Genomic DNA, 25,130 nt, shown 5'->3' with positions numbered 1-25,130 from the left:
AGCGGGCTATGATCAAACTGCTTGTACTCTGGCCATTTTGTTGTGGTCTCTTTTAGAGATTCTAGTATGAATCATAACTTGAGATCAGCACGTGCATTGACATGTGCCCAGCCATGTAGACAGTAGAGTTCGACAATAGAGAAGCTAAGCTAATAGGGAGCAAACATTAGCATAAACTTAATCCCCCTGCTGCGAGATGTCGGCACATTTTAACCCAGGAGATTTTCTCTGAATATGAATACTCTACCAGTCATTATCAGGTATGCTACGATTTTTGCGAGTATAGTAAATCATCTGTGAAATTGGATATTGTTGAACAGGTAGCTAGTACTAGCTAACAACCAATGTGTAACATTGATTGGCTAGATGGGCTGTCAGTCAACCACCAAAGATGCACGCCTAGTCAATCCTGAAGTAGTCTGAGCAGAAGAAAATCTATAACAAAAGCATAAAAAAAAATCAATGCAGTTTTCCCTCACAGTGTGTTACACACATTAATGGTTGCTGTGTGGCTTTGGACGATGGGTTCAGCCTTTTGAGTTCAAGGTGATGTGGTCAAGCATTGAGGCTGGGCCCAGGCTGCCCATAGTCAATATTTGCTTTTGTAAGTGGCATCTGGCATGAGAACAAAAAAAAAAACTCTTTTAGAGAGGGAGGGAGAGAGAGAAAGAAGGAGGGAAGGGACAGATCCGGTCCCTCTCCTTTCTCCAGTATACTGCCCCCGAGCGACACTCTGCCAATGTAAAAGGCTGCTCAGACCTTCTCTGTCTGTCTGTGTGTGTCTGTGTGTCACTGCCACTCCCAGGGTTCTCCCCAGGATTTTCGAACAAGGTGGCGCTGGACTGCATTATCAAAAACCGACTTTGAATTAACTGAGGAACATAATAATGCTTTCAATATTTTCACTTTTAACAATGGTGTCATCGGTGATTAAAGCTAGTTACTCTAATCAAAATACCAGTTTCATTTGCTCTGAAATGTTTACAGAGTGGTGGAGCCAAGTCGACAGGGTGGCACAGCAGCCCTCTTTGGGGAGAAGCTGGACTCCACACCAGGCGTCTGACACCTGCTCCTAATGTTCTCCAGATTTGTATTTAGAAAAAGCTTCACACTTACCACAACTCTAAGTTTGGTTTAGGAGGGTTTTTGATTAGATGGCACTGGCGTGTGTGTGGGCGTGTGTGGGCGTGTGTGGGCGTGTGTGTGCGTGTGTGTGTGTGTGTGTGTGCGTGTGTGCATTTGCGTGTCTGTTTGTGTGGGCGTGCGTGCTCAATAGAGTGAGATTATGTGGTTGAACTTGAAAGTGTCGTTTACTCGAGGGAATCACCCTGACTCATAGAATTGTCTTTCCTGTTATACCATCGGTTGGAGTAAAGCTTTGTTTGGAGATCTGTTTGAACATGTTTACAAGAGAGTGCCTTCAGGGTGGCAGGGGTGGAACACACACACACACACACACACACACACACACACACACACAGCAGCCCATCAGCTGCCTGAATGACATATGAATAATGTAGTGGCTTGTCTCACTGTTTTCCTCCAGCATCTTCTCCCCACCTGTGATTACCCTCTGAGCACTTGAGGGGACCAGGTGGCAACATTAACAGCAGCCCTCGTCATGTAGGCAGTAGGCTAAGACGTGCTAATGGAGCTGTTTGTGTGATGACTGAATTAGAGTCTGACCGATACAGGATTTTTGGGGTCTGATACCGATATTGGTGAAACAATGTATCTGTTGGGCTCTAGACAGAATGTTAGAATGGACTGTAGAAATAGGCATACTGCAGATTTGGGGCAAAGCAGTTTGAATCAATTTAATTCCAGACTGTGAGAAATTGATTTCAGTTGACTGTGAAAATATGTAGGGGGTTCGCCCTCCCTTCTGTTCTTCATCAACTCTGGCCTGTTCTTCACTCTTCATCTCTGTCTCTCCCATTCTGTCTGTGGCTTGTTCTCTCTCTCTCTCTCTCTCTCTCTCTCTTTCTTTCTCTTTCTTTCTCTCTGTTTCCCTCTCCCTCCCTTAATTTCTCCATTCTGGCAAATCAAGGCCTGCCACTGAATGCTAGCTGATCCTAAAAGCCTGTACAAAGCTGATCTCAGAGGGAGGAAGAAGCGAAAGAAAAGGAAGAGCTAGCAAAGGCGGGATAGTTCGGGGGGAAAGGGGGAGAGCAGATGATTGATCAGTAGTACTCCTTCTAGGGGACTAGTCCCATTATTGTCATAGTGGAGGATTACGAAGAGAGTGAATACGGTAGGCAAGGAAGTAACACTAGTTGGGAAACTCAGGGAGGGTGAGTGGTAGTGATGTGTCTTGAATTTCCTCTAGCTCTCCAGCACTCCCTCCCTCCGGACTCCCTGTAGTGGTGTGAAGGGGCCCAGGGGTAGGATCATTTGAGGACAGGAAGGCAGGGCGAGTGACAGTTACAGGAGCCCCATGCTGTCGTGAGTACCATTCCCTAGACTACACTCTCCGGAGACCACCCCACAGACCACAGGGCTCGTCTGACTCTCCACAGGCTCGCAGAAGGCATGCACAGGCTGACTGAATTCACCTGAGTCACCCAGTTTCAGTTTAAAACCGAACAGATCGCTCACACAACCCGCTGCCGTACTGAACTTTGCTGAGATCTTGAGTTGCCTAGTCGTAAATGTCCTAGTTTTCAATTTCTGAGGAGCACTTGAATGCAGTATCAGTCAGAAGCCTAAAAAGTCTCAAAGCTCCAGTGCACTTCCTCTCCTCATCCGTCATCGCTTTCTCTCATGACCACTTTTCTTAAAAGGACTGGATCGGTGAATGTCACGGAAAGGAAACTTCGTAACGACATCGATCAGCTCGTTTGACTCAAGGCCATGGGGGGGGGGGGGAAAGGAATAAGGCCCGTCTGCTAGGTATTCCATTTACATTCATGGCATTTAGCAGATGCCTTTATCCAAAGCGACTTACACCAAATATATTTGTTTAAGTAAGTGAATCATCTATCCATCAGTCATCATAAGAAAAAGTAATCTATGGTAGGACCAGGGGCTATTGGCAGTCACAATGCTAGAAGAAGGAAGTTTAATTTAAAAAATAAATAAATAATAATATATATATATATATATTTTTAATATACAGGAGAGAAACTTGTACAGGGGGTTAGTGGGGATGAAGAGGTCTTTAGGAGGGACAGTTAAGATGTCGCCTGAAGAGATGGGTCTTCAATCTACGGTGGAAGATAGGTAGTGATAGATCAGCCGGATAGGCAGTCAAGTGGATGTTGTTTTATGTGCGAGTCAGGGGATTGTCTCCAGAAAGAGAGATGATCAGACGCACGCAATACAACCTGAACTGTCCCTGCTCCTCCTCCTCTAGCAGCACCATATTCTTCAGAGCAGACAGAGCCAAGACGTGCACCACTTCTCAAGGAGCCATTACTTTTTCATGCTGTTATGGTTTAGCCTGTCTTGCCCGATATAGCCCTAGATAGCTACTTCAGTGCTTGTCTGCTGTTTTTCCAAAAACGATTTTGTGCTGTGACCCAGTTATCTAATTGTCTCGTGACCCACCACCAGATAGGCCTACGCAATTATAATATTTATATTCTTAACTAAGTCTGTGAAGCTCTGATCTGGAGGAACTGACTGGGATCCACTCAGTTTGGTGTGCATTGTGCTACTGTGTGTGAGCTGAATCTTAGGCGACAGTGATTTTATTATCCGGACCAGTGAGTAACCCTCGTCTTCTCTCGTTCAGAGGTAAAACCAGCCAAAAGTGCACCGCTTCTCCCTCGACTCTCTTTGCCCTGGATGGAGTTGAGGTGAATCAGTTGTGACTTTAGTTGTTGGTTGTTCCCAAGTAGTTTCCTCACCAAACCTCAAGCTCTTTGTGACCTGCCTTCTAGCCACGTCTCACCATAGCTTCTCAGAGGAAACCTTAAAGGAATAGCCTACATCATTTCACAGGAATCAGAACAGTCAGGGTCACTATTACCACTATCTTTGACCGCTGTCTCCCAGCCTCAATCTCTCTGCTGGCAGGTTTATCTAGGCCACATGACTTCTCTGTGCTTTGAAAGGCCCAGGCCTCCTCCTCCTACTTTGAGAGGCCAGACCCTCCAGAGGACTGGCTGGCTGGCTGGCTGGATGGCTGGCTGGATGGCTGGCACACTGGCTGGCTGGCTGGTTGACTGGCCGGATGGGGAAAGCGATCTGGGATAGAAGGGTCTGTGGAGCTCCCTCCTTAGGGAACACACTGCCTCCACTTTCAATGACACCATTGAGGAAAGAGAGGGAGTGAGGGAAAGAGGGAAAAGAAAGGGAGAGACTATCTGAAATTGTGTCAGAGGCTCTCTTTGTATGGCTGTATTGTGACGCCCTACCCCCCCCCCACACACCCACACAAACACCCACCCCCACACCCCTTGACCTTGTTAACAGTGTGGCCTTTTTCCCTGGTCTGTGTGTCAATATGAGTCAGTTGGAGAAAAGAGAGCAACACTGTCAGAAGGGTTCTCATCAGTGTATTTGGCTTCCATGTGTTTGCCACACAACACATTTCAGTACGCAATGTTATACTTTTTCAGTCAGCCATAATTTGTTTATTCGACACAATCGAAGAGCCAGAGACGCTGACACTTTGTTCGTTTAGTCCTGAAATATGTTGCGGACACAATTTTTCATTGATGAGGCTTGCATTGGAGGAAGACAATCGATTAATTGGCAACCATCAGCAATAGACGCACAACGTCCTCTTGACAGCAGAGGCCTACATTGATGTACAGTATGATTTCACCCAGGGGAGGTAGAAATTAGAGGACAAGGCTCATTGTAATGCATGAAACGGAATGATGATACATGATGATACAACAATGATCCATATACAATGAGCCTGTCCTCCGATTTCCACCTCCATCAGCCTCCACTGGCTCTAGCCCTAGATGAGTAAGGAAACGTTTACTATCCTAGTCGATCAACCTCCATCCCTGTTCCTTGGCGCCACAGAACAACACAGATTTTATTTGATATCAGAAAGCAGTGTTTTACTGTTGTGAGATTTGGTCCGTAGCTGTAAACACATGCCTGGTTTCCCTCTGCTGGTGGTAAATCTGTTTTAAAATGTGGCGGATCATGTGCTTTAGGAGTTTTTGATTGAGGTTTAATCTGTGATTGACCCCCCACTGATCTGGTCACTGCAGCCATTAGGACAACACGGCATCTCCCCTCTAAAGTCTGAGGACCTTACTGTACTATACCTTACAGTATATTCATTATATATCTTCTATGTCTTTCAAGGGAGGCTGGTGAAGGTAGAAATCGGAGGACAGGCTCATTGTAATGTAAGGAGTCGTATCAGATATCGAAGGTGATGTGGGTAAACCAATAATGCAGACCATATGACCACAAAATTTAGATGATCATTATCAGATGATTAGAATTTGATTCAGTCCACTTTGCTTCTCTAAGTCAGCTGTCATTTACTCACCCCTCATATCTAGCAGGCCTATAAAGATCTACTAAGTCAAGTCAAAGTTTATTGATCATATGCACAGGATACAGGATGCAAGTTGTACAATGAAATGCTTACTTTGAAAGCTTCCACTAAACAGTGCAAATATCAACAATAACAATAGGCAATAAGTGTAATGGGCATAAGAGTAAATAACCCCTTCTTCCTATAGTCCACGATCATCTCCTTGATTTTTGCTGATGTTGAGGGAGAGGTTGTTGTCCTAGGACCATGTGCCAGGGCTCCTACCTCCTCCCTGTATGGCTGTCTCGTTCTGTGGAGTGGTGCGTGGCCCACACAGTTGGGAGTAAACAGGGAGTAGAGGAGGGGATTGATCACACAGCCCTGGGGGGCCCCCCTCCATGTTTAGTCAGTATGGAGGAGGTGTCGCTGCCTATCCTCACCACCTGGGGTCTACATGTCAAGAAGTCCAGGATCCAGTTGCCAGAGGGAGGTGTCCAGACCCAGGGCCCTGAGCTTGGTGATGAGCTCGGAGGGAACAATGGTGTTGAAGGCTGTAGTTCATGAACAGCATGAAGTATTCTTATCATCCAGGTGGGATAAGGCAGTGTGTGCAGTGCGATGGCAATTGCGTCAACTGTGGATGTATTTGGGCGGTATGCAAACTGGAATGGGTCCAGGGTGTTTGATTGGGTGGAGTTGATGTGGACCTTGACCAGCCTCTTAAAGCCCTTCATGATGACAGATGTGAGTGCAACAGGGCGATAGTCATTTGGGCAGGTTACCTTTTGTTTTCTTGGGCACAGGAACAATGGGCACCTTGAAACAGGTGTGGATTACAAACTGGCACAGAGAGAGGGCGAATATACCTGTAAACACCGCTGCCAGCTGGTCGGCACATGCTCAGAGGACGCGGCCTGGAATGCCGTCTGTGCCGGCTGCTTTGTGAGTATTCACCCTCTTAAAAGTCTTCAGCTTGGTACACGCAAAAAAGAAGTGACGCCTTTAACCAACATTCTCTGCAAGCCACCTATTTGAAAAAAAACGATGACTTCAATATCCCTGATCAGACTGATAACCTGGCTAGGTATGCTGTTCAGACTGAAGTCCAAGGAAGTGTTTGATGAGTTGTGTTAGATTGATGTTAAGAAGTATACAGGGGCTGACATGATTGATCCATATCTCCTGCAGCTCTCTGTCCTGTTATTAGCTCAACCTCTGGCTTACATTTTTCACATGACAATTCTCTGTGGTACAATTACCAAAAATGTATAAGGCAGTGATTTTAATAATTACCCCCTACCTTGAGGCGTTCTTGTTTATATATCAGCAAGACAAAGGAGATTGTGGTGGACTTTAGGTTTCCATCCAGGGAGAGGACGTGGAGGTGGTCCAGTACTACAAGTACCTGGTGGTGCGCCTGGACAATAAACTGGACTGGACTGGTAACACAGATGTCCTGTACAAGAGGTGCCAGAGACAGCTTAATCTCCTGAGGAGGCTCAGGTCCTTTGGCCATGTGCAGGACACTGCTAAACATGTCCTACGCGTCAGTGGTGCCCAGCGCAGTGCTGTACGCGGTGGTGTTCTGGGGGGGGGGGGGGGGGGGGAGCATCAAGGAAGGTGACACCAAAAGGCTGAACAAGCTTATTAGGAAAGCTGGTTCTGTCCTCTGTGTCACTCTAGACACTGTGGAGGAGGTGGCCAATAGGAGGATGAGGACCAAACTCCTGGCCATCATGGACAATCCCTCCCATCCCCTATATGACACTGTGGAAGAGCAGAGAAGCTCCTTTAGCAACAGACTATTACAACCACGTTGCACTAAGGAGCGCAATAGGAGATCTTTTCTGCCTGCCGCAAAAAGACTGTACAACTCCTCCTCTGGCTGGCTCGATAGGCGTGATCAGAGTCAGGCTGGGGGATGTTAAATCATACTGGACTGTTCCTTCTGTATATAATGTTTCAGATGTCTATTTTATTCAGTTATTCTATTGTCACTTTATTTTGTTGTTGTTTGTGATGTGAGCTGCTATAACGCCTTCATTTCCCCTCAGGGATCAATAAAGTACCTATCTATCTATCTATTTTGTTTAGCTAAAATATTGGGAGCCCCTGATCAATTCTCAGATGCTCAGGTCCTTTTTAACCTTTAAGAACGTACTTTTACGTAAAAGCGTACCGTCACACGGGTGTGTTTAGAATGTAGCTACCTGAGTATTCCAATCGCAGCGCAACAATGACCCTGTGTGGGCTAGCACTATGGCTCGATTGCTAACACAAGCTAACATTGTTCTCCTTCCGTCAATAATCACTCGCTACATCCTCCGTATCATTCATGCACAATCACTGCGCAGACACCTCAGACTTGTCCCATTAGAATTGCAACTTTATTTGCGCAATATCAGCGCATCCACAGTTTGAAATGCTAGCTCTGCATATCCCCAGTCGGCTGCTCTAACAATGACTAGAATGCTACTATAGAACACTCGTGAAACGGCCTAAAAAAACCCACCCAGTTGAATACAATGGTAAAAAAACAAAACACGTTCTTAAAGGTTAAGGGACTTGACATAGTACCGTATCTGCTGCTTCCCTAGTTCTAAATGACATTGTGATCTCTCTGGATAAGAAACAGCTGTGTGTGTGTGTGTGTGTGTGTGTGTGTGTGTGTGTGTGTGTGTGTGTGTGTGTGTGTGTGTGTGTGTGTGTGTGTGTGTGTGTGTGTGTGTGTGTGTGTGTGTGTGTGTGTGTGTGTGCGCTCACAGGAATGTGTTTCTGTACAGCGGGCTATTCAGTGTAAATGCAGGCTTCTCTAACAGCAGGTAGGTGTAGATGATAGTGTGTTGACACCCACCTGATCCCACCCGCTACGCCAGTTTGAGCATGAAGAACGGGCGCATGCAACTTTTTTCTTACCCATTCTTTACTTTGAATAAAAGGCACTTTAAAAGCACATTACTTAAAATGTCTGAAATGCATCAATTCAACACAAGTCAATAACATGAATTTAGGCTACCAATTATTTGGTGTGTGTGTGAGTGTGAAAAGCGTATCAAGAATATGTAAGGATTGCAGGGATTGTCAAAGAATAACAGATGTTTAGAGCCTGCTGATGAATGCACATTTTAAAAGGCATTATTATTATCACATCTTTGAAGAAAGAGGAGCTTGTGAGGGAGAGACTAACTGACTGACTCTCTCCAATTACTTCTCTCTTTCTTCGGTAATACTATCTGTTTCCGAGAGTCGCATGTGTCTGATTCTCTCTCGGGCCTGTGCTACTTACAACCACATGACTTTAAAATGCCACTCTTCCTTCAGAGAGACAGACAGACTCAGGCCAAAGAGGTCCTCAGAGGAGAGGGAAACTCTGATACAGATAGTATTACTGAAGCCCTATTTAAATGTTCCATTGTTCAGTGGAGTTGTCTTTCAATGTGCATTCTTGTTTGTTAGATTTGTGGATTCTATCTATCTTTGGGTTGAGTCTCAGTGCTTGCAGTGAGCTGCTAAAACCTAATTGGCCAAGGAGATGTAAGAGGTGGTTGCTCATAGGGCTTTGTATTTGATAGAAATCAAATCTGCCTGGTTCAGATGATGCCAGAATTGCACAGCTCTTTTCTGGACCTGGATATGCAGGGGGAAGAGTCAGCTCTGCTTTGCAGGCATTGTTTGGCATGTTTCTCTGGACCCCTTTTTTATTATTCCAATTGGAAATTTTCTATTGGACCTTTATCCCATTTGTTAAAGTATGGGTCTGATATTGGGGCCCCATACTTCACTCCCAAATCTTAACAGGAATGTTGCTTGTGCCGAATTCAGACTTAAGGGCATAGAATGCCCTTCAAGACTTTTCACTCAATGCCTTTGTAGCCAAGTTGAAACTCCCTGATGAACTAATCTCCACCCCAAGGTAATTGTAACTGGTACTGTATTTAAGCACTGTTCCCGTTTCCCTGGGATCTGGATTTCTTTTAGAATACCATGATCATGGTATTTTCCAAGTTTACTGTCAGTGCCCACCTCCTGACAATATTCCTCTACTTGTGAGAGATTTTGCTGCAGTCCCGGTTCTGCAGGTGCTACTGGCACCAGATCATCTGTGTAAAACAAGCATCATCTCTGAGTCGTGTAGGGTAGAGGCCAGGGGCTGCAGATTGTTCCAGCATTGTTCAATATATACATAAATTAATGTTGGACACAAAAATGCAAAAGCAGGCTACACGAACAAACTGGCTACGAACATTTTCCGTAGGTTCTGCTCTGCCAAGGAGAGCCGTCTCCTATTTTGGGAAAAATCTGATACTGGTGCTGCTTATGGTGATTTATGAATGATGCCTGGGAGATGGGACAACTTGGGTGTGTTTCCAAGTATAAATGGGTCAATTGTGCCAGTGTGTGTAGGCCTATTTTATTATGGATTGTTTGTGTGTGATGTGCGTGTGCACGCGTGTGCAAGAGCCAGACAGAGCCTCTGGCATTTCTCAGTTCAGACTTGTCCCACACAATGGACTCACGAATTAACTGATGAGCGTGGAACTGACAGCAGCTGCTGTCCTCTGCCTCTGTGGTGACACACACACACACACACACACACATCCTCCCCCTCTCAATTGTTTGCATTATTAACTTTGTGTTCAGTCTGGAGGAGAGCATTCTCTGAATAGTCAGCTGACTTTTTATTTCTAAACTTTGTTTTGTAATGACACGCCAAGGTTTTTTTTACTGCCCAGGTAATTCGACCCAATGTCATTAATAACACGTAATAATCAGCTGTCCGTGGATCTAACCCCCATCATCTCTTAATCCAGGTGAGAGAGGGAGAGATTCCGCCCGGCGACACTGATCCCCTGCTCACCGTTGAAACAACACGCACACGGACAACGCCCGCCTCACCTGCACAGCTGGAGCAGGTAAATGAGTATGGCATGTGACATCTGTGTGTTTTGGAGGGTGTATGCTACTGTAGCACAGTACCAATATACTGCTGCAGCCTAGGCAGTGGGTGGCTGGTTGGCTGTACAAGTAAAAAAAGGTGTGTATGTATGTGTGTGTGTGGGGGGGGGGCATTTGTCTGATAGTGTTTGTCTGATAGTGTCTACCGTTTTATTATCCTCAGGTGAATGCTTTGTGGTCTATATGACTTCATATAGAGTCAGTGTTTAAACAACAAGCAAATCGGCCTAGTTTGGGTTTGATTTGCATAGACCGGGCCTCTGACACGTGTGTGCATATAGGTCTATCTACACACAGATGTTGGTGTTGTTGATTTCTATCTTATGTGGTTTCTCTTTGTGTGTGTGCGTGCGTGCGCGAGCGCGTGCTTGTAGGCCCAGAGCCCTATAGTTTGTTTGTGTTTATTTTTTTTCTGTATGTGTCGTTGGCATTAGTCCTATTAGTGATGCTGAAAAGTGTTCTGTGGTCCAGCCTTAACCCGGAGCATCACCTGATCTTCTGTTTTGATGTACAGTATCAGATGTCCTGTGCACTAAATTCCTCTGGGTGTTTGGTGTGTGTGTGTGAGATTCTGTGGCTGAGATCCTGAAGATCAACTCTATTTAGATTGATTTTGTGAAACCTCAACTACCTCTGCCAGCAACCATCACCGTAGGCCTGCTGCAGAGGTGAGTGTTCAGACTTGCTGCTGAAGGTCACCACAAGAGCTGAAAAGATCCATCCTTCTGTCTGTATAAATTACTGACAGTGCTGAATTATTGGTATTCGCTTCGAATTATCACTATAATAAAAATTAGATGGAGAATGGTTTGATTGTAGAGCCTTGCTTATTCAGCTTGTTAGATAGATTACCTCCTTCCACAAGTGATAGAATAGGTAGATGAAGAGGGGAAATGGTTTAAATATCAAGCTATCTTAACCAAGCAATGGCACCTTAACCCATACTGTTTGTTATAGTCATCACACATTTTTCTTAGGCCCTATTCGCAGGCAGCATCCTACACGCGACAATGCAAGTCGGTTTTTATAATGCAACCTATGGATTACAGAATATAGTTATAGGAATATTCATGTGAGACAGGAGTAAGGATTTTGTGTTTCAGTGGGATAGAGACTGGATAGAAACATAGCTAGGCTGTGACAGAGATGCCTGTGCATCTTGCATAGTGTGCAAAACTACAACTAAATAAAACAATTTCTGGACGTTTAATTCCTCCTTCACCTTCCCCCACCCGTTTGTTAACAATGGTCAGGGTGCAAAGTCTCTTAATGACCCACTTCAAGGTTTTCACCCCCTATTTGGATGGGGTGAAGTGGGGCAGGAGAGGTGGGCAATGGCATTATGATAATAAAAAAAAATGTAGGCGCAAAATCATTTTTTGTTTGAATATAAAATCGAGATTTAGCCTACTGGTGATAGTTGTTCTCTGTGACAACTGTAGCAAACAGACCTGTGTCATTACAACAAAGATTACTCCTGAGGTATGTTGATGGGGGGAGGCTAATATTTTTCATTACAATGAGTGGGAGGGACAAGAGAAGGGGAGAGAGATATCTAGCAGAGCGTGTGTCCAAACCAGGGGTGCATTTTCTTGTGTGCGGATGCTTCTCCCAAATAGGCTATATCTCGTATACCTCAGGGGGATTGAGGCACCTTCCAACACCTTTCACTATCTCTCCATCTCCACCCTTCCTCACAACAGCTCTCCTCCCTGTACCGTAACGCCCTTCACCTCCCACATGCAAATCAGTAAGCAAGAGGAGGTTTGCCCTTCGTTACCCACGTATGCATCTCGTGTGAGCATAGGTGTATTTGGATATTTTGTTCCCCATCCGTGGTATAGCCTCTCCTCTAGGGCTCTCCTGGTATGACGGGATAGACGGTAGCAGCAGTGACAGTAGAGGTTATCCGAGACACACTGCAAAGCAATGTCACAGGACATCAATGGAGACAATGGCAGCCAGCCTTGGAGAGCACAGCAGCACAGAGACCCGAAGCTTGACGAGACCTGTCACTGTCAGGTCTAGAAGACGGTGCTGTGAAAGCAAAATGGACTGAGACCTCATCACCTTTGGGTATTTTCCACATATAGTCTTCTTTTAAAAGAACCAAACTCAGTCCCCTTTAAAATGAACCAAGTGGTGAGGAAAAATTCAATGAAGATTTATTTTTGTATTCACAAAAAAGCCCCTCGATTTGAAGTTTTCATGCTTGTCCATTTTTAGCAGTGATGCAGTCTCAGTCCACTTTGCTTTTCACAGCACCGTCTTTCATTGGAACTCCATGAAACCAAGACTGGCCAATGAAATTCTTTGCACCTTGATTGAGCATGTGACATGTACGGCAAGCCAGGCAAGTCATGACAGAGCGGTTACATTACACCCAAAAAAAGCGAAACCGAAAGTGAACCCTTACAGTCCAAGATGGTCTCACTTTGGTTCGAGTTAATTTTGAGCATTTACATATGACAATTTTGGTGCTCTGAGTTCATAAAATTCGCTAAAAGGGACCAAGTGTGAAAGCCTTACTTGCTGATTTAAAAATATAGGCCTAGCATATGAGTCAACCCGCACATCACTTGTGCCTTGAGGATAAGCTTTGAATTACATGTTAATGTAGTGACAATTAATGTAGTCAGGTGGTCAAGAATTTGCCTAATTCTAAGGGTAACATACTGCAACACTGTCAAGATTACATAACTGTCGCAAGAACTAATTACAGCTTGCGAGATCTGACATTACACTGTTCTAACCCAATTGTTTAGAGCTAGGCATAAAGCTGACCTGGATAAAGGGTTGTCATTTGCCTGAAGTTGACATTAGCTGTCATGTTTACAACCTTCTTCGTCATCATCATGACAGCGTTAGTCATGTAGGCCATGTGGTGGAGGGTTCAAGTTGAACCAATTTTCTATGGATCAAATCCACATTTCAGATCAGGGCACATTCGTGACTCAAGACTTTCGCATAAGTCATGCACTGATGTCAATTAGGCATTTGCATGAACGTCTGAGTTATGTCTGGATCTCAAGTTAAGGCTTAAACCCTAAACATACACACACACACACACTCGCAGCCGCAGCTTCTCTGATCTGATCCATATTCATCAACAACAACTACATATTCATCATCATCGACTATTGTGCCCACAGCCAACAACTGCAGGGAGTGACAGACCGGTGAGAGAGATATTTTCTCCCGTTGAGTCTTATCTTCATATGACAAGCAGGGTTATTATTAGCATACACGTCATACTTGCAGCTGCAACACACACACACACACAGGTTGGGGTGGCTGATGTGTTATCTTTCAGTGAATTGATTGACTGACAGTGATATGACCCAACATTTCGCCAATCATTCAACTGGACTGGCACATTGCCCAGGAGGATGATGATATGTGTGTGAGAATATCTGTTGGCTAAGCACCTCGTGTCAGGCTGTGTGTGTGTGTGTGTGTGTGTGTGCGTGTGCGAGGTGCGTGTGCATTAGTGATGCTAATGGGTTTAGCAGCAGGCCAGACATGCCTGAGCTCATATGACAGATGCAGTAGTCTATACAGCGGGACAATGGAGAGGTGTGTGTGTGCGTGTAAGAGCATGCGCTTCTGCACGAAGGCAGCGGTCTTGTAATTAGCTGATCGCTACCGAAAGGGGAGAGAGAGCACGCGACACGCAGCGCCGTTTCACCGTAAAAACAACAGTACACCATAGCAATAACGTCACCCATGGTGAATGATTCAGAAACTAAGGACTCTCTCTCCTCTCCTCATCCTTGAGGCTTCCAGCCCTCTACCCTGTTCCTCCTCCTTGCCAGAGCCCTTCAGACTCACGGAGAACCAAATGAGGACACATCTACTTTATGGGGGGGGGGGGGGGGGAGAGGATGAGAGAAGTCAAAGCGATGGAACAGTGTGTGTGTGTGTGTGTGGGGGGGGGGGGGGGGGGTCGAGCAAGGGAGAGATGGCGAGGAGAGCAGGAACTTGCTCGCTGAACCGCAGTGACTCGATATGACAGTCACATAGAATCAGCCTTCACCACTGCCCCTTTCGCTATAAAAACCCTCCCTAGTCTCCCAATCTACCCCCAACTCTCTTCACTCTCTTCCCTGCTAACTATCGCTATGTCTCTCTTACCCCCCCTCTCTCCTCTTTTTATTTTTACTCTCTACTCTGGAATCTCTCTATCCCTAATCCGAACCCTACTTTATTCAGTCTACTCGCCACTCTAACAGTCCTCTCTCTCTCTCTCTCTCTCTCTCTTCCAACATCACCCCGTCCCTCTGGGTCAATCTCTTTATCCTTGTTTTTGTATCTCTTCAGTTTTATTCAGTTTATGATCTACCAGTCCCTCTACTCATTCATCCCATTCCTACCTTACATACTGGACCTTTTTAATGAAGTCAAATGTAGTCAACAACAGCATTGGTTCATGCATTTGTCAAGTCGAGGTTAGATTACTGTAACACACTTCTATCTGGTCTTACAAAGACAACTTGACACAATCTCCAACCGGTTCAAAACTCTGCGGCAAGAATCCTGAATCCTTTCTACCAAAACTTGCCCATCTGATTAAATTACTGCAGTCATAACCGCGTCTATTTCGATAGTCTGTCTAGCTAGTAGTAGTAGTTGCTGTTGTTTCTACAGAGAAAGTGTCCGCCTCCTCACCAAGATAATTTAAATTCCCTGCTATATTTTCCCTCAACCGTGCAAGAAGTGAACTCATCAGCACAGAGCTGGCGCTTGGTGCTCTCTGGGACCCGGAGGCATAGCAGAGCAGGGTCAAAAGTGCAGCCAAGAGTTTTGATTTGATGACGAATTTGATGCTTCGTTACACTACTCTAGGAAGTAAACATAGAGTTTTTCAAATTGCTAAGTGATGACATTTTGGATATATACATAATCATTTATTTGGAGTAAAGTACCCCTTTAAGGTGGGGCTGACTTCAATGTGCTTCATATCACAATTAAACTTATCATGGGTTGGCTGAAGTCCTTCAGCCTTCCATACCAGCCTGTGCCCTTAGATCTAATTGGGCAGAAGTCAGGAGACTAAATTCACACTGTCTTTAAGTTAAAGACAGTGTGAATTTTCAAATCAAGACTAATAGGACTCATCAGGAGCCGTGGGTTCCCGACCCCCCTCAGGCAATTGCTTGCTCTCTCCTGCTGCTGTGATTTGGCTGTGTTGCGGCCAACACCTTAATTAATTTGTTTAACATGAGTATAAGACGCACGATGACACCATCCCAACATTAGCTTTCATCTGTAAAACGAGCAGCTTCTCATATAGGGCAACAGTGCGATTTAGCAGAGAAACAGGGTAAATGACTCAAGGCTTGCTGTAATAAGGCATCCTATGGATTACAGAATAATGTGAGGGATTTTCGTCAAGACAGGAGTCGGTACTAAAAAAAAGAAAAGAAAAAAAAGAAAAAATAGAGTAGGGCTGTCAGGCCCTCCGGCAGACACAGCTTTTTTGGCCCAAACTTCAGAAGATGTAAAGCAGGCATTTAATGCCTTTTAATTACTCACGTTGTAATTACTTACAGTAGGCCTCTGATGTACGTCTCCTGCCAACTCCCTCCCTCCCTCCCTCCCTCTCCGACTCCCTCTGCACTGTGCAGCCCTGGCCCACACACACACACACACACATACACACCGCAAACACACTCTGGATATGTTAATTACACTCACTGGATCCTCCTAATGACAGAGCAACGAGAGAGATACTGATGTATTATGACAACTGGGGAGGCTGGTGGAGGTAGAAATCGGAGGACGGGCTCATTGTAATGAATGGAATGAGGAATGGTATCAAGTGTGTGTGTGTTTGATACCATTCCTCATTCCATGACATGCATTACAATGAGCCCATCCTCCAATTTCTACCTCCACCAGCCTCCACTGTATGACAATGCAGGCCGATGTCGAGGTCCAGACTCTTGTCGGACAGACTTTCAGGATAATAACACCTCATGCAGAGATAAATCGACTCAGAATATTATAAATTAAACCTTGTGGGCATCTATTCAAACATTGAAGTGAGTTACACATCACACACAGCACAGTTACTAAAATGTCTGCCAAAGACGGCAGAGATACGATAGTGTAGGGGGGAAGAATAGAACGGAAGTAATATAAAGGCGGGTTACCATTGTAATACTACATGAATAGTCTAATGTTAGCTGTGATGGCGACAGGTTGGCATACTAGGCTGTGTCGGGAGCAGATGGTGGGGCATATGACTGGCAGAGGGTCGGCAGCGATTGGGCATCACATCACGGCACAGTCGGACAACACACGCGGACAGGCTAGGAACCCTGGCACTGCAGCTCAGACAGGACGCCTGTTGTAGTAGACTGAGCTTCTGTGGTCAGTATATAATAAGATATGCCATTTAGCTGACGCTTTTATCCAAAGCGACTTACATTTTTCAGGTCCCAGCACGAATCGAACCCCCAACCTAAGCGTTTTTAGCGCCATGCTCTACCAACTGAGCCACAGACACAGCCACACCATATACCACTCCAAGGGCCTAGATTCCAAATATGAATTAGGGGTCGAGCCTTCTATGTTTATAATGTCTTTTTCGCAATCTCCACTTTCTATCAAGCATCAATTCTATGTGTTTTGTCTCCTTTATAGATCATCCCAGACCCTGAAAACAGAACAGAAAGGAGGACAGACGTAACTGGGACCAGGACCCATCGAGTCCCACCCCTCCCCCCCAGTGAAAGCTATGTGTGAGGGAGGTGGAGGCCGCAGCATCAGTGTGTGTGTGGGGCTCCGCTCCCTCTCCCCCAGCACCCGACCTGGCCCGGGATGCCAGCCCCCTGCCCCCCTGCCTGCTGTCCTGCCCTGAGCTCTCCTGGGGTGGCGCCATGAACAGCTACAGAGACAGAGGGGTCACCTGCACCTACTCAGACCTGCTGGAGGGGGGCAGTGGGGGAGAAGGAGGGGCTCTTGCACCCGTCCGCCTCACCCCCAATGGCCACCCCGCCGCCCTCGCCGCCGACCTGGCCAGCCAATCCCGTGTCTCCGTTCCTAAAATGGGTGTCCGTGCACGTATCGCCGAATGGCCCCCACGCCGCGGGCACTCCAAGGAATCGCTCCTGGAGAACGGGCTAGGCGGCGGTAGCAATCACCACGGAGACGACCCCATGGCGACTGCAGCCTCTTGGTCCGTCTTCTCTCCCTCCGAGGTCGGGCTGGTGCGCGGAGGGGTGGCTAGACTACCTCGACGTCGCTGCAAGGACGTGGAGATGAGAGGGGGGGGCGGCATGGCGGGCTTCGAGAGGGGGTTCCCGCCACTGCGTCAGCGCTCCAACAGCGAGGTGACACTGAGCGAGCAGGACGAGAACGAGGTGGAAGGTCGCGGAGGGGTAGGGGGAATGGGGAATCTGTTCCGGGAGTACGGTAGCACTTCCTCCATAGACGTACAGGGCATCCCCGAGCAGAGCTTCTTCGACATGCTGACTCAGTTCCACCAGGAGAGGCCCGACCAGCGCAGCTCGGCCCCCATACGCCTGGGGGAGCTGCTGCACGCCCCTGACTCTGCACCCCTCCCCTCAGGTCATTCTCCCACCCCTAGCCCTCGGGGAGGGGACGAAGAGGGGACGGGGCGGAGGGATGGGCCGGAGAGCAGGGTGAGGAAGAAAAGCGGAGGCACCGAGTCGTCCCTGGGCACGTCCTCGCTCTTTCGGAAGCTGCGCAGCTCCAGTCGGGGGGAGCTGGACGGAGGCAGAGGGGAGTCTGGGGGGGAGGAGGGGGGAGGGCGAAACTCGGCAGACGCCCCCTACAAACCGTGGGTGTGCCCCAAGAGCTTTGTCCACTACGACGCCCAGAGCATTTTGTTCGACCTCCACGAGGCGGCAGCCCAGCGCGGCTACGCGGCCCAGAGACGGAACACCGCGACAGGGGCGTCAGCCGCGTCCGTCTCCCTGGCCGTATCCAGACCTATGGCGATAGGGGGGATTGACCCCGCTTACTCCAGCGCCGAAGACCTGACTCTGGTCACGGAGCCCCTATCCAAGGCAGCACCCTCCCTGGGCACGGACCCTCTGGACGGAGGCCCCAACTCCAGGCCGCTGCTCCTCAGCTGCCCCCACTTCCGCAACGAGACGGGGGGCCACGGGGAGCGCAACGTCAGCTTCCTGAGCTCCTCGGCCGAGCGGGGAGGGGAGGGGGGCGCAGGGGAGGGGCCGAGGGGATGGCTGCGGCGGAGTAACGCCAGCGTGTCTGTGCTGGAGGTGCCCATCGAACACCAAGTGACCAGGCTGGACAGGCTGAAGCTCTACAGCATAGAGCATGTGGACCTGGGCGCTAAATACTACCGCGATTACTTCCATGGAAAAGGTAGGGTCCCTCACCAGACACGCTCATGTAGCTTATAAACGGTCTAACATTGTGTTTCAATTTCAAATCAATCCATAAATGTATCCCTATCCCTAACCCTCTGTCTCTCTCTCTCTCTCTCACACACACACATTCTGCTAAGGAAGTGATTCCCAGCATCACCACTCCCCCCTCTCCTTCCCAGGTCACAATCATCTGCCCTAACCTCCTAATTAATGACAGATTTTGTCAGGGTTTGTGACATGTCTGCCTGAAACCAGATAAAGATAAAGGTTACCGTTCCAAAAATACTTCTAGCCCTAGCTGTCCCCAACGCCGAATGCTTCAGAAGGAGCGTGAGATGGATCCTGTGCTTTAATGCCCTGCATGCATGTCAAAAAGCCTCTGAAAATGGATGTTCATACCATAGGACAAAGCGTGTACACTAAGCAAGCCTGAGCCTCTTCAATAATGCAGCAGCCTGGCTTGATTGTGCTGGGATGACTCGAATGGAAGACTTCCTTCTTAAGTTGTCTTACGAATTTAAGTACTAGATTAACGAATAGCTTGCAGCAAAACGTAAAGCGGACTTAGTTGAAGGATTTTCTTAAGGAGAGGACGTTCAAGCTGTTTTGGGATTATGCAGACATGTTTGTAGGCTTTTAGAGTAGGAATGGTGGGTTCGTTTTCAAACTTTCAAGGGCTTTAGTGAAGCAAATAGTCGGTCTGAAATCGCTCATACACGGTAGAGATGAAAGTAGGATGGAACAATTTGTCCTTTTAATGATTTTTCCGTTTGTTGTTTGTTTCTGCTGTATAACGCTAAACCAGTTTAAGTATGTCAAAGCAAGCGTTTGTGTCGTGCGGCTAAAAGGACAAATATGATTGTATTAAGTCATTTGTAAATTACTTGGTTATGTGCTCTCTGTCTGGAGGTTTCTCAACCATGTGACCGTATTCATATCTTGTTTGTTAAAGCGTGACACTGGCCTTGACTAAATCCCTGCAGGGCCTTGCTACTACAGGCTAGTTTGATGTAACCGCTACACACAGGCTATAGAACTCTTGTCTGTTGTTTGTCATTGTCCTGTCGTGTTCCTTGATTAGTTGGGGTGAAAATTGATTGAAACCACTCCTGCTAGCACTCCTCTGCCAATCAATCTCCCTTTTCACCCCAATTCTTTCTGTCTGCATCTCTCCATTTCCACTTCCAAAGGCTTTTGTTGACATGATCAACACTTGTGTGTTGACATCATTTGAGCACGAATCCTCAGTGTGCCTCTGTGTCTGCAGAGCACTCAAACTACTTTGGGACGGATGAGAAGCTGGGGCCGGTTGCTGTGAGTGTCCGCAGGGAGAAACTGGACGACACTAAAGACCTCAAGGACCAATACCAGTACCGCACCATCGTACGAACCAGCGAGGTACGGTACCAACACACACCCCCCCTTCAGCCAATACAAACACAGCACAGGGAACACCTCTGAGTCACACAACTGGGCGTGTATGTATGTGTGTGTGTGTGTGTGTGTGTGTGTGTGTGTGAATGTGAATTAATGCATTTGTGTGAGTAGGTTGTGTGTGTCTGTGTGCATCAGCTAGGGTATGTGGGAGGGTGCTGTGTGGGAGCTGATATTGCCTGGGCCTTGTGTGCCCCCATGGCCCATGCCTACTACAACGCCCTCTCCTCTCCCTCCCTCCATGTACCTTCCTCCCCTCCTCCCCTCCTCCCTTTCCATACCCTCCCTTCCCTGCCAGTGGAAAATTCCACCTGCCCAGCCCTACACAGTCAAGCCAAGCCAAGAACTTCTCAAGCACAGCCTGATGGGACACACCCATCCAGTGGTCTACCATGATTGGTCAAACCACCCTTAGTCCTGAAAAAGATGTGATGTGATTGGACCTTTCTAATGGCAAAGGCTTTATTTGATTGGGCGAGAACTCTTTCAACCTTGTGCAAGTATGTTGGAGTTAAATAGACTAAATAAACACCCCTTAGCTTAAGTGCTGGTCTTTGCCCAATAGCACTTCCCCTTTATTTTTAGTGTTAGAAAATACTAGCATTTGTCCCGACCACAATTATTAGGGCATTGTTGCCTGTTTTTTCTATCTCATCAAGCACCTTCATTATCTTACGTCAGGTGTTGTAATTTTAGCGCGAACTGCGTCACCTGAACTACCTGTCTTATAAATCGGTGAACCAATCTTGATTTTTAAAGATTTTTCTGCATAGGCCACAATATCAGCCTAGGTTACATGAGAGAACCATTCCGCTGCCCATTGCTTTTAATGACATCACAACCTACTTTACGTACTGTGAAAACTCAATTAAAATCATTGGCTTTAATGGTAACTGGCTACTTTTAGAGGTACTTTTATGCTTTGTATACATCGAAGTATGATGAGCACCCGTTTTTTGTTTCGTATGAGATGTGATTGGCTAAACCATCTGGCTGGCTGACCAATATATTGTCGTTTTTGTTCTAATTTCAACTTAATAAATACCGCACTCTCAACTTCAAAGCTCCTTTGGTCGTCAAACAAGCAAGTAACTAAGAAATTCGCTGGAAAGAAACTAGAAAATTATTAATCGTTTTGTCGAATAGTCATGAGTGGTTTGTCGTAAGACATTGCAAACACCTTTACAATAGGGCCAAAATGGTACTCTCCATCATTAGAAAGCTCTTGATGATGTCAATCAAGTCAAATCTAATCTAGTCTGTTTTCCCGGAGGGGCCTTCCCTGGTTAACTCTCTGGCTGCTACTGCTGCTGCTGCTGCTGCTATGTTGTTTCTAGCTGGATTACATGGCTGCCTGGCCTCATCACCTTAGCCCCATGTGGAACAATGGGCCGCTCCGATGTCTATGTACACAGAGCTCAGCTCACTGAACCAGTCCACTCAGCCCTACTGTTCCCACAGCCACCACCACCACCCTCCCAGTCCATCAAACACCCTCCGTTCTGTCTCACACACTCCCCTTAGTCTCTCATTGATGTCAGAACCGTGCTGACACAGCATGCGCACACACACACACACACACACACACACACTCGTCACATACATACAGTACACATTCCTGCACACATGCACACACGGTCAGTCACACATTGTCCACCAGGAGCTGACTAGAATTAAAAGTACCTAGTTATATCTAGTTACTACCCCCTCTACTGTTTGTTTGTTTTCCCATGGCAAACCCCTGACTGTGATGAAGCACCTTGGTAGCTATGGCCCCTGCCATCCACTGTGCTGTGTGTGGCAGTTTTACTATAGAAACTATATCAACTTGTTACTAGTATGTTCAGGCCCACGAAGGCCTGGTTTGAGATGTTATTGTTCCAGGCGTATGCGCTGTGCACAATAGCCCGGGGACGAGGTTAGAAACACACGTGCCGCAAGATTTCTGCCTGTATAGTCAATCTGTACTATAGAACTCTTAATACCTGGTGACATACCTGGTGACGTATGCTATATGTATCAGTGGAGGTAGAAATCTGAGGTGTTATGTATGTGTTTAAGAGGCTTCTGTATTATTACTGTTGAATCTAATCTAAAACCCTCCTCCTTCCTTAGCTGGTGACCCTGCGGGGCTCCATCCTAGAGGACGCGGTGGCGTCCACGGGGAGACACGGCACGGTGAGAGGCCTGCCTCTGAAGGAGGTGCTGGAGCAGGTGGTGCCTGAGCTCAGTGTCTCCTGCCTGCGTCTGGCCCTCAGCACGCCCAAGGTCACGGAGCAGCTCCTCAAGCTGGACGAACAGGGGGTGAGTGAGCGTGTTTGTTTCTGTGTGAGTGTGTTTGTGAAGGTCTCCTTCAATGATTAAGCTGAGTCAGAAATGCCAGGCTTGTGTCTGTGTGTGTCTGTGTGTGTATGTGTGTGTATATGTGTGTAATGTTTACCCATGCAATCTCTCCTGTAGTTGAGTCAGAAGCACAAGGTGGGTGTGCTGCTGTGCCGGGCAGGGCAGAGCACAGAGGAAGAGATGTATAACAACGAGGAGGCCTCGACCGCCTTCTCGGCCTTCCTGGACGTGCTAGGAGAGCAGGTGTGCCTGCGCGGTTTCACCAAATACGCAGCCCAGCTGGACACCAAGAGTAAGTGTGTGTGTGCGTGTCTCTGTGCTGCAGATTGCAGGGCAAGACCGTTGCTCAGTTTCAGCCTGTACTGAGGCACAATTCAAGTCGGGCATTCTCATGAGGTCACGTGACCGAGTCCAAACACCTGCATGCAGTATTTGGGGTCCTCTTCACTCTCTTAGACTTGAGTTTCACAATTTCTCCCCCCTCCCCCCTCCCCCCTCCCCCCTCCTTCCAGCGGACTCTACGGGCACCCAGTCCCTCTATACCACCTACCAGGGCTATGAGGTCATGTTCCACGTGTCTACCATGCTGCCCTACATGCCCAACAACCCTCAGCAGGTGAGAGACGGTACTCTGCCTACCCTGCATGTGTACAGTAACACAGTCATGCGTTGATGTCAATGGGAGATTTGCATGAACATTTTTGGTTCCTTGTAGTTTTGATTTGGCTTCCCCCAAGTCACACAGAGTAATATGTGCTAGGTTATTAATGTACCTTGTGAAGCTCTCTCTAAACTAGTCTTTTCTCTCTCTGGCTCCTTGTGACGATTAATCCCCGGTTCTGATATTTTCGCCGGCAGTACAAAGTTCAACACAGCAACCTTTTTTGGACATTTTAATATCAAACTTTGGCTAGCAATAACGTATTAAAAACGGGTCAGTTTCAGTGCGAGCCTTTGGGTGATTGGGGGGTTTCTGTTCCCTCGGGAAACGTTGGGGGGGGGCCTGGTCATGATGGAACAAAGCCCCATGACAAAAAAGGCTGCTGAGTGACTACGCTATGCTTTACGCTAACTGTCTCTGCTGGTAATCATCCCACTATTTTGTGGCTATGTCATATCACAGAATCTACCTTGAAGTGATGGTTCTGTTTATTTTTTTTTTCTTGTACCTGTTTTTCTAGTTGTTGACATTGATGTAGGACTGTCTAGATAGTGTTGTATGTGCAATCATTACGCTTGTTGTTTCGCCTCTGGCGAGGCTGGAACTCACTGTTATGGAAGCGAACTTGTCTTCTCACCGCATCTGTACTTGCTAAATAACAAAGAGATGCACGTAAAAAACTATCTGGATGGTTGCTATCTGGATCAGTGCCAACAACTGGAAAAACAGGTTATAAGTCAAGATTAACCGTCCCTTTAAACCAAGCTTTCTTGTTCAGCATACTTGGCTACTTGGCTACACGTCACCAACTCACCAGCTCTTACTTAAGCATGAGTTGATTAAATCTGTTTGCTGCCCATTCTTTATTTTTTTCTGTGCTTTGCCATAGGCCTGTTCTATAGTTCATCCGACTTAGACACAAACAATAGTGGCTGGTCTTGAAATGTAACCTCTCTCTCTCACTCTCGCTCTCACTCTCTCTCTCTCTCTCTTTGAGTGTTCCTCCTCTCTCATTCTTTGTGTGTGTAGTATTTTTTTTATAGAGGCTTTGTTCTCTTTGAATGGACTTTTCATTTGCCCCCTCTCTCTCTCCGTCTCTCTCTGGATCAAAGCTGGGTGGGGCTCAGTCTCCAGGTTTTTAGAACGTTAAATAAAGCAGTCTTCCTACATATCCCTCAGGGCGATGTGTTAACCGTGTGTGTGGGTGGGTGGGTGGGTGGGTGTGTGTGAGTGAACTCTGTCAGCTGATGTTTTTTACGCATTTTAATGGTTTGCTCGTGTTTGTGCGAGAAGTGAACGTGGGTTCTAATAGACCTTATGAGTGTATTTGTAATGTGCAGATGGGTATGTATGGTTATTTAGGACAATATTTACATTTACTAAGCTACAGATTCCTGGGTTGTCATTGCAAATGAGATTTGGTTCTCAATTAGCCTGCATGGTCTAAAAAGGTTAAAGGCACCCTATGCAGGATTGCGCCCTCCTTTGACTGCAATGGGATTACAATTTAGAAGTGTCTCCTCTCTCCTCCCCCCCCCCCCACTCAATACAATACTTCTAACTGAAACAATGAATCCATCAATAGTTTTGTGTTTTGGGTGTGAACTATACAAGTGGAGAGTAATATGCAGCACACTGACTCCATCCAGAGGCACAAAGGCAGAAGCAGCAAGGTTTCACTTATTCACATCAACCTTTAGGTGGCAGTGTTTATTTTTGATAAGACCTTAGTGTCTATTTAATTGAAAGGATGAGAGAGTGGTCGGGGGGTGGTCGCTGGTCAGAGAGATTATGGTTAGGAAGTGAGATAGAATATGTTATGTGCCTGAAGGAGGGTGTGCGGTGTGTATGTGTGTGTGTGTGTGAGGGACAATAGACACAGCAAGGGTTCTGTCACTGTGATTGACACACACAAACACTC

The 25,130-nt window shown here is 46.8% G+C and overlaps 1 protein-coding gene across 2 annotated transcripts in view; it reads left to right on the top strand.

The window, feature by feature from the left end:
- The window catches only part of sipa1l3 (signal-induced proliferation-associated 1 like 3), a 57,500-nt gene that overhangs the window by 13,507 nt on the left and 18,863 nt on the right, over positions 1 to 25,130 (top strand). For both annotated transcript variants that reach the window (XM_083665599.1, XM_083665600.1), the window contains exons 3-8: positions 10,264 to 10,365; positions 17,057 to 18,766; positions 20,039 to 20,169; positions 22,321 to 22,509; positions 22,666 to 22,840; positions 23,061 to 23,164. In XM_083665599.1, coding sequence (XP_083521725.1) covers positions 17,293 to 18,766; positions 20,039 to 20,169; positions 22,321 to 22,509; positions 22,666 to 22,840; positions 23,061 to 23,164 — 2,073 coding nt within the window. In that variant the 5' untranslated portion in view covers positions 10,264 to 10,365; positions 17,057 to 17,292. The remainder of the gene's footprint in view (positions 1 to 10,263; positions 10,366 to 17,056; positions 18,767 to 20,038; positions 20,170 to 22,320; positions 22,510 to 22,665; positions 22,841 to 23,060; positions 23,165 to 25,130) is intronic.

The sequence above is a fragment of the Argentina silus genome, assembly GCF_951799395.1.
Source record: "Argentina silus genome assembly, chromosome: 3".
Taxonomy (NCBI): Eukaryota; Metazoa; Chordata; class Actinopteri; order Argentiniformes; family Argentinidae; genus Argentina; species Argentina silus.
This window is presented reverse-complemented; position numbering and strand designations above follow the sequence as displayed.